The 10211-nt window shown below is 40.4% G+C and overlaps 1 protein-coding gene across 1 annotated transcript; it reads left to right on the forward strand.

Annotated features, from left to right (window-relative positions):
- The first annotated feature begins 2177 nt into the window (after positions 1 to 2177).
- On the forward strand, positions 2178 to 9660 carry pnpla2 (patatin-like phospholipase domain containing 2). Its single transcript, XM_084059260.1, has 9 exons — positions 2178 to 2535; positions 3321 to 3553; positions 4632 to 4697; positions 5537 to 5746; positions 6196 to 6256; positions 6844 to 7035; positions 7306 to 7438; positions 8018 to 8140; positions 8490 to 9660. The coding sequence occupies exons 1-9, from the start codon at positions 2349 to 2351 to the stop codon at positions 8788 to 8790; spliced, it is 1506 nt and encodes a 501-aa protein (XP_083915386.1). The 5' UTR covers positions 2178 to 2348; the 3' UTR covers positions 8791 to 9660.
- The last annotated feature ends 551 nt before the right edge of the window (positions 9661 to 10211 follow it).

Genomic DNA, 10211 nt, shown 5'->3' on the forward strand with positions numbered 1-10211 from the left:
GTAAAAGCTTGAGAACTTAATTCCATTGTGGTCCTACTTATAATAGTTACTTGAGTGATTTGTTTGGTGTTAACCAAAGTGCATTACAAATAACAATATTCTGCAGTGTTCATATGAAAAGTCATTGTTTGTTATGACTACGTTGGAGATCAGAAGCCCATCCAGTATTTTTCAATAAAGATTTACTAAACTTGGCAGTTGTTTGGGAACACAAACAACCTTCCCCAGAAAATACCCCATGCTCTCATCCCTCGGTCATGCACATTTATTTTTTTCCTCTGACTCATCCTCAAATTGACGTCGGCACAGACTTTGGGGCAGTAGGACAAACTCCCATTTATTTTCTAACCATGTTAGATAACAAAATGTTCAGTTCACTACAATTGATTCCTTGTGCACAAGAAAACATTAGATTTAGCTGTGTCATTTCAGTCAATACGACTTTGAAGGGTATTACTACAATGTTGTTTATCTAAACTGTAAATTATAACCTATTTCGCCTTGTGCGTCAAACCTAGTGGGGGACAATGTGGTCACTACAGGGTTCACAATAGGGGAGGATAGCTCCTGCTGTCGATTCCACGAACAACTTCGTGGAACAACTACAGATAATGTCCCAGAACAATTCACAAGAGACTTGTAAACACACTGCATCATAATGTAGCCTCGTTGAACTGTTGTGGAAATTGATCATCTTTTAATTTAATTCTCAGGGAGTTATCATTTTATTTATTGCGAAATACAGTTGGCTATGTGGGCCTATTTTGTAACCACTGTTGTAAACATGCTTAGTTTGACTGTCCATACTTTATTGACTGAACTCATATGACCCAACTTTCTTTTGTTCACTGAACAAAGTTCCAAAGATAATAATTAAAGTATTAGCCTATAGGCCTATGTGTTTTCTTTGATTTATTCGTGCTGTCAGACAGTGAGATAAGACAAAATCACCCAAATCATTCTCTCTCTCTCTCTCTCTCTCTCTCTCTCTCTCTCTCTCTCTCTCTCTCTCTCTCTCTCTCTCTCTCTCTCTGTTTTGAAAATATTGATGTGAATCATACATTTATCAGATATGGCAATCCAGAACACAATAGCTAATATGTTGATGAATTATGAAGAATGGGACAGATCCGTCTTGATCACATGACTAATAGAGATCATGTGTGCCGATTTGCGTGATGTTTGGAAAAAAAATCTTAAGGAGTAATATCAAAACATTTGCTTTAAATAAGTCAGCCTCCTGGTGGCGCTATAAAAGGCAGATGTGAAAAATGGGGCAAAGGTTTTTCTTTGGCCTCTAGGGAGTGCGCACCATGACCGTGGTTATAGCGCCACCATGAGGCTGATTTGAACATTTCTTCAATCGCCTAGTGGGAATGTGTGTACACTATTTCAGGGAAATCGCACGCTGCGTTCATTATTTGAGGCATTTTGTTCAAAATGGAGCACTCCTGCCAACTTTGGAAGCCAATCTTAGCCAATCAGGATGTAATATGAACAATCTGAAAGATCTGTTTTGTTTAATGACAATATACTGTGTACCGATTTGCGTGATATTTGGACAACGTCTGTAGGAGTAATACGAAAAAATACGTGTTTGTAAAAATCTATACCTCCTGTAGTAGGCTGTTGTTGGTGCTATAACAGGCCGATCTGGGGCAGAGGTTCTGCTCTGACATCAAGGGAGTGTGCACAGTTTCGCGGTGCCGGAGATTAGCTGGACACACACACATACACACACACACACACACACACACACACACACACACGGACGGACGGACGCCGGACGGACAGGGTGCAAAACATAGCCTTCGGCCTGGCGGAGACAATAAAGATGAGGCAAACAAGCTGCTCTTAACTTCTGTCAGTCCCAGTGGGGATTGGACATATGGGAATGCTAAAGGCACAGCCTCTGAGATCAAAATGACTCTGAGTCTGGACACGGGCTATGCTGACTGCATGGGCGGCTGTTTGAGCGACGTCGATTAGGCTACATTGATAGTGATTGGTCACGTCGTTCGGCGTTGCGCTCTGAATCCTCCCCAGATTGGTAAACACACCGAGCGTGGGAGAAATGTCAACAGACCAGACTCGATCGTGCGACTACTACTATGTAGTTATTTTTACCAGCACCAGTTGCTATTGTTGTGAAAGTCCCAGAAATTCATCTCGGAGCTATAATCATCCAAAGTGACACATCAACTGGCTAAAGTGGGACATCGGATGATCAATGACTGCATGGGTGCAGAGTGCAGACAAATATCACAATAGTGTCGGGATCGTCATATTAAAGTAAAAAAAAAAAACTTTTTTAAAAAGATCTTTTTTATGATCTCACAGTCACCGGTATGTTTCCTCTAGATTCGCCGTGGAACATTTCTTTCGCAGGCTGCGGCTTCTTGGGCATCTACCACATAGGGGTGGCGAGCTGTCTGCTGGAGCAGGCTCCTTTCTTGGTGGAGAACGCTCGGCATATCTATGGGGCATCAGCCGGGGCTCTGACAGCCACGGCTCTGGTCAGTGGAATCTGTCTGGGTAGGTACTGATCTATTGTCATTGGTGGAAAAAGTATTCATATTTTTTTGCTGAAGTCAAAGTATCAATATTGCAATGTAGAAATACTCTGTTACAAGTAAAAGTATGGTAATCTAAATTTACTTTAGCAAAAGCACAAAAGTATTGGTATCAAAATGTACTTAAAGTACCAAAAGTAGAATACTCATTATGCAGAATGCCCCATTTCACAAGTTTTCAAAAGTATAAAAATCTTTTGAAAATAGTGACAGGCTATTTTCAAATGGCCTGAAATGTATATAGGGTTGAAGTGGTTAATGTATGTTTTGTAATAATAATCAAAATCTACAAAGTAACTAGTCACTTATTTCAAATAATTCTAGTGGAGTAAAAGCATAGTATTTGGAAATTGGAAATACTCCAGTAAAGTAAAACATACCTCAAAATTAAGTACAGTACTTGAGTAAAATGTACTTAGTTACTTTACACCACTGTATTATCTTTCTGTATTGCTCCTGTGAAAGAATGAGCTGATGGAGCTCTTATATGAGCTGCTGGGCAATTGTCGAAGAATGTAAATATAGGCTACTGGAAAATCCACACATCTGAGATAGACCCATGGATTAGCCTACATCCCACCTTATAGGTACTATTTTAGAGCCACAAAGTAGCCTATGTGGTCCCATATTATATCTTATGCAATTCTTCTGATCCTTTAAAATAGGAATACTCGAGAATTGCACATTTTGCATTGTTGGCCCTGTGTTATGTGGAAAATAATGTTCTATTTCATCTTTTATTTACAGGAGAGGCTGGGGCAAACATCATCGATGTTGCAAAAGAGGCCAGGAAACGGTTCCTCGGGCCTCTGCATCCATCGTTCAACCTGGTCAAGATAATGCGTGTTATGCTGCATCGTACGCTACCAGATGATGCCCACCTGCGGGTCACTGGCCGGCTAGGAATCTCTCTCACCCGTGTGATAGATGGAGAGAACGTCCTGGTGTCCCAGTTCAACAGCAAGGAGGAGGTAGTACAGGTGAGAGTAGGCCTATGGTGTATGCATGAATCGTGATCAAAAATGTTTGATCATGAATTCAACGGACAATTTAGATTTTGTTTTCTTCCACCCAAAATCCCCAAATGCTAGATCTACAAACATGTCGCATTGCAATGCATTGTGAGCTTGTAGATCAGAAAAATATAGAAAATGTATTCCAGGGTTAAAGTGGTTAATGACCAGGTGCACATCCTTCACAGCGCCACGTGTGATAGACAAAGTTGATAACTTTTTGATCAGCCCATGTATTTTAAATAGTTTATTTTATTTTATTAAATAATATGCCTGAGGCAGTTTTCCAGCCATTGACACCATGTGCAAATCAGTGCAATATCATCAAAAATAACCTTTTACATCATAGGGTTCAATGTTTCATATTCTTTCATATTTACATAGAAATGACCAGTCAGAAACCTTTTTTTTAAAGATATGTTTTGGGGGCTTTTCTGCCTTTATTGATAGGCTAGTGGGCTGACAGGAAATGGGGTGAGATGGGGGGGACACACAGCAAAGGTTGTCGGAATCGGGAGTTGAACCCGCGACATGCAGTCAAGCTGGATTACCAGCATAATGTGGTATGCGCCTGGACTGATAGGCCAGCGGGCGCCCCGTCAGAAACTAATTTTAGTCTCCTGGGTTGGAGTTCACCGGGACCCTTCAAATATTATTGATACAACAGCTATAAAATGTTCTTGGATCTATGATCAACGTTAAAACTCAAACTGTGAATACACTGATGACAGACACATCAGCTATGTTGTTGTTACCACTTTACCAAATCTACTTGGTTGACTAATGTCCCCCAGGAATCTATACTTGGTCCCCTCCTTAATTTCCCCCCTCAACAACAAATCTCTTTTCTAAAATAGCAGATCTATCTCACAAAGCTTCATTGCAACATGTTGTGAGCTTGTAGATCTGCTATTTTTGGTGAATGTTTGCCAATTTTTGTCATATGTTCACCTATTATTACATGCCCACAATAGGGAAGCTACGGTTCATTTGGTTGACAAGCTACACACTCTCTAACCATTTATTTTTTATTTGTTTTTAACAGGCATGTGTATGCAGTGCCTACGTCCCTGTGTACTGTGGCATCATTCCCCCTATGCTGCAAGGTGTGGTAAGTGGATCAAGTATTGTGTTACACATGTGAACGCTTCCCCTTCGTAGCCATTATGTCATTTATATGAAATGAGTTAATCATTAGAAATAAGCAAAGCTCCCATAATTGTGTAACTGGCAAATACTCCTTATCTATACTTGAATTTGATTGGACAGAATGATTGACCTTTCATCTTACATTTACTTGAATTGGGATCTGTTGTTGCTGTTTCTTTTCCTTTCCACAAACATCCCAACGCCCTTTTGACACATGTGTTTGTTCTGAATGACATGTGTTTGGCAAAAGTGCTTCGCAAATTCCTTGTAGCTGAGATCATTCCTAGATATTTCACAGTATAGGGAAACTTGCCATTTCACTGGACAAGTTTCTGGCACTAGGCTTTTCTAGGAACTAATCATTGAGCAATACCAGCTCTCTCAACCGGACGCTGAGTACCCCCCTGTGACCCTGTCAATAGGCTTGTGTGTGTATTATGTGTGTGTTTTTATGTGGGCCTGTCACTAGGATGTGTTCAGAGCGAGGGTGGCAGAACCCTGCGTAATGTGACTCTGTTGGCTGGGGTTTGAGGGTTGTTCTGTCCTCTTCAAACCTGACGTCACTGCTACTTTATCAGTTGGCACACATCACAAGAATTTCCAGCTTCTTACAAACAGTCCAGATTATTCGAAAGTTAAAACATTAACAACTAATTTAAGTGGAATTAATCCTAGTTTTCTAGGCAGCACAGAAAATGCAGAGAGCCATATGAGACGAAACACAACAGACTTCGAATGAGATTCACACACCAGCTCATGATGCGATTGTCTGATCGGTGACTCTGTTTGTCTTTGACTTAGCGATACGTAGACGGAGGGATCTCAGATAACCTACCTCTGTACGATTCGAAAAACACCATCACTGTGTCGCCATTTTCGGGAGAGAGCGACATCTGCCCCCGGGACACCTCGAACCTCATACATGAACTGCGCTTCACCAACACCAGCATCCAGTTCACCCTCATAAACCTCTACAGAGTCTCCATATCGCTTTTCCCCCCAGATCCAATGGTAATTTGGTCACTTACACTTACACCCTATGTACTTTTTTGTACGTTGAATAGCAAAAATAGCCGAACTACAGGAGTTGTGAGCTTGTAGATCTGCTATTTTTGCAGAATGTTCACCAATTATGACAGAATAGGTACGCCAGAGTGAAATTAGTTAATTAAACCCTTCTCCCCTCACACTTACACACACATACAAAACAAATACACACATCAACAAATAAACAGACTCAGAAAAACTCAGATACACAGATACACAGATAGATACACATACATTTACATACAAACATAAACTGCGAAGACACCGTAAGCATACATGCAAGTTGAAACACACAGAGACACACACAGACTTAATTGATTGGTGCATTGTAACTGGCTTAGATGAACTGGAGTTACCTCTATGGATCTGTCTGTCTAATGACACTTGTATGTTTGTGTTTGTTTTGGGTGCAGGTTTTGAAAGCCATGTGTAAACAGGGATATAGAGATGCTCTTCACTTTTTAAAGAGGAATGGTAAGTACCAGAGATTGTTTGATATATTCTGTGTCAAGCCTTCAAGTGTTTTAATCTGTAGTGAAAACCATATAATTGATATTGGCTTCTGTACTGTATGGTGGAAGAAATAAAGTGTGTTCTTCCTTCCACCATACTATAATGTTTCATTTGTTAAAACAATATTAAATATACATAAATAATAATATAAACTATATGAACCTGGACATACATTTTCACAAATATATTTTGAATATCTTCTCAGATGTTTGATACATTGTTAACATGATAGAATCTTGACTCACCTTAAAAGACAGGTGATTTTTACCTTGGGTTTGTGAAATTAATCCAAAATATGGCTAATGCTGTTTACATTGTGTCACATAGATAGATAGACTGCACTGGAACTTTGCTTCATGTTACAACATGTCATTCTTTGCTGAACAGTATTGTGCTGCCCCCGTGTGGCAACTTATTTTACTTAATTTTGCACTTAGACCTTAATTATAAATCTTTGAACAGATGGGGGGAGGGTGTTCAGTCCACTATTGATCAAAGATGTCCTTGGCTTAAGAAAATCAAAGTTTTCATATTGGTTTTGTTCGCAGGATTGCTCAATTTCAACGGGCCTCTCAGATGCAGACAACTGCTGGCCGACGATGGGGAACAAAACGAGGACGATGATGATACCAGTAATGAAGATGAGGAAGAAGAGCAGCCAGGTGTAGAGGTGGATGCTCAGTCTGCTCCCTCCTTAGAGGAGAACATCATTGAGCACCTCCCACCCCAACTACACAAAGGTTGGTTGCACAAACACAATCAATTAGTTTCTCAATTTCTCTACAGCGTATCATGGTTACATTTTTTAAATCCTACATGATCGTAAGAATAACATAAATAACATTTAGGTATTGCAACTATAGAGACATATTTATTAAAATAAAGATAAACTGTACTCAGATATTCAAAAGGTTTTTAAATAGACTGCATATAATACGGTTGCATACACTGTACAGTAGATAGGTACTGTAGTACTTGTTTGTGTACAGATGGAATGACTTCCTCCATAGCTCTGGTGGAAGCTTGTAAGGAGAGGAGAAGCCTGGCCCACTCTCTAAGCAACCTGCTTCCTGTAAGGCTGGCCTCTACTTTGATGCTTCCCTATACTCTGCCTCTGGAGTCTGCCATGTCCATGACTGTCAGGTAAGACATCACAACTCTACTCTCACTATTCCAGACAAAGAAACTCTCTATTAAAAAGTGTTTAATTTGGTAGATCTACACAGGCAACATTTGCGTTTCCATGATGCACATGTGCTGGGATAATATTTCTGTCTCTAATTTTGCCAAAATATGGCAACATTTCAGTTTCCTGATTGATTATATAGGCTAGATGAGGGGCAGTTTGAAAGAGCAACAAATATACACTGGCCATACTAGTCAAAGTAATTAATTTGAAATCTAGATTCTATATGTCCAGCAGACCACACACCTTTTTGAGTTACTGCCACCCATAGTTATGCCCAGGAATCACAATTTACACTCGTCTTTGCTGTGGTCGCAGCTTGTGTAGATTGCAAAATGAATTATGATGTCATGACGCTTGTGTCATGCACGTTGATCTAATACAACAGCGCCTGTGTAGATCCCCACCCAGTAACCCTTCACTATCCGACAATTCTAAAAAGATAAGCTGATTGAAGCTGAGGTGTTCTCAGCCACAGGTTGACTAACATTAGACTAGCAGCAGTTGAAATACATAATGGCGTGTTTTGTCTTTAGACTTTTGGAGTGGATGCCATACGTGCAGGAAGACGTGATTTGGATCCGAGAGCAGATGGCCTCAATGCTGCATCGTGTTCTACGTCAGACCTCCAAAAGCATCTCCCAGCATGTATATGCCAGGTGGGAGACTATCATCTGTTTCACTCACACGCACACACGCACACACGCACGCACGGACACACACACACACACACACACACACACACACACACACACACACACACACACACACACACACACACACACACACACACACACACACACACACACACACACACACACACACACACACACACACACACACACACACACACACACACTAATTATAACTTTTAAAATTGAATACAAAATACAATTAAACTAAATCTAAGGATATGTCAGAAAAGACACACGTCCACACAGCGATTCACAAGTGTCTTCTTTTTTATTTGAAGGCTCACACAGTACATGCTTGTAATGTTTCCTGTAGGTTTTCCTGTCAACTGGAGCTGCATCACTACCAGTGTCTCCCAGGTCAGATTGGTTCTTCCAGCCTGCTGCCTAACTGGTTGAACGAAGGAGGTTTCTCCGTCCTGGACGCCCTCATGCGCCTGGACCAGTATCAGAGACAGCTGCTGCACGGAGTCTTCTCCATCAACATGGACCTGCAGGGCTCTTTCAAAACGGGGCTCCCCACACCGGACACGAGCACTCCAATTGTCCTCTCCCAGGAGGACAGGACGACTCACCCGCACTGCCTAACCACTCCTTTAGCCATCGGCAGCTCTTAAGCAGTAAGTTAAGCCTAATGTATACTCTCTAATACAATGGTGCCGCTTGCCAAAAATGACAGATCTACATACTAACAACGTTGTTGGTTTGTTGATCAGTCATTTTTGTTAAACGACACCCTCATGCGATGGAGTATAAATTAAGCGTCAGGTGTCCCATGATGCTCTGCTGCTGTGGATGTCTATGAAGATTCTAAGACAAATCGGAGACTGAGGCACCTTCTAAAGAGCGCACAGTTTTAACCTCAATTTGGAAGCATGTATTATTATCACTTTTGTTGTTACAAAAGTCAAACTAATCATTGTTTTACGATTGCGGTCTTAACTGTTTTGAACTACAATCAAGCAGTGTAACAGACCATAGCGACAATGTCAATGTGTTATGTTAATCAGTGGGAGGCCACCTTTATTTTAAATGGTCTATTGTTGCTACTATGTATGAGGAAACATTACACAAGATTGCTGTAAACATATAAACATACAGCCAGCATGGTACATAAACAGCTACAGTATGTGCAAGCTAAGAACTGGAGGATATCACAAATGAACACATGAACTGTTGTCTTTCAGTGAGATAAGTGTTTGTGATTTATGAAGTGTAGTCGCAGTAGTAGTTGAAACAGATTGTATCTGTTGCATCCAAGACTGTCTGCTTTCAGTCTCTCTCTCTCTCTCTCTCTCTCTCTCAATGCAAGTGTCAATGCAGTGTTATAAAACAAATACATAGTTCAGATTATATTTTTGTTTTGGTTCATGTGTGGAAGGTCTGTATACCTACAGTAGTTTATTTATATGAAACATGCCATACCTTATTATTATGTAAGTCATGGACAGTGGACACTCATCCTACCATAAACCAGATGTGTGGAGCATTATTTCCAGGTAGAATGTCTATGGATATTTACACAATGTAAAATAAAGTGTCCAGAACATCATCAATGTCAATAAAGATGATTCTGATTCTGATGTCTAGTTTGTCAACCTGTGTATATTTAGAACAAAATAATATAAAATTGTAGTAAATAACAATATCATAGACTGAGACTCACATCACATGACAATACATGAATGATTATTTTCATTACAATGACAGGAGTTATTTATTAACGTTTATTACACGGCCTGGTTGAATGCTTGATTCTGATTGGTCAATCACTGAATTCAGCAGCGTGTTATTTCTGAATAATGACAGCTGGGCTCAATAACAGACTGCTGTCTAATCAAAGGCTCAGAGCACTGCCTGCTGCGCTGCTTGATTTTTGTCGTACCCAACATGGCAGCCATAATAGTAGGGGGTGCTAACCACAAAAAATGGCCAAATCGTTACGCGGCGGATAAAAGCATGAAATTTAATACAGATGTCCCTTGGGTCATCCTAAAACATCCTAGAAGGGGTGCCCAAAAAAATCTTAAACAGGAAG

The sequence above is a fragment of the Gymnoscopelus microlampas genome (assembly GCF_963454915.1).
Source record: "Gymnoscopelus microlampas genome assembly, chromosome: 6".
Classification (NCBI taxonomy): Eukaryota; Metazoa; Chordata; class Actinopteri; order Myctophiformes; family Myctophidae; genus Gymnoscopelus; species Gymnoscopelus microlampas.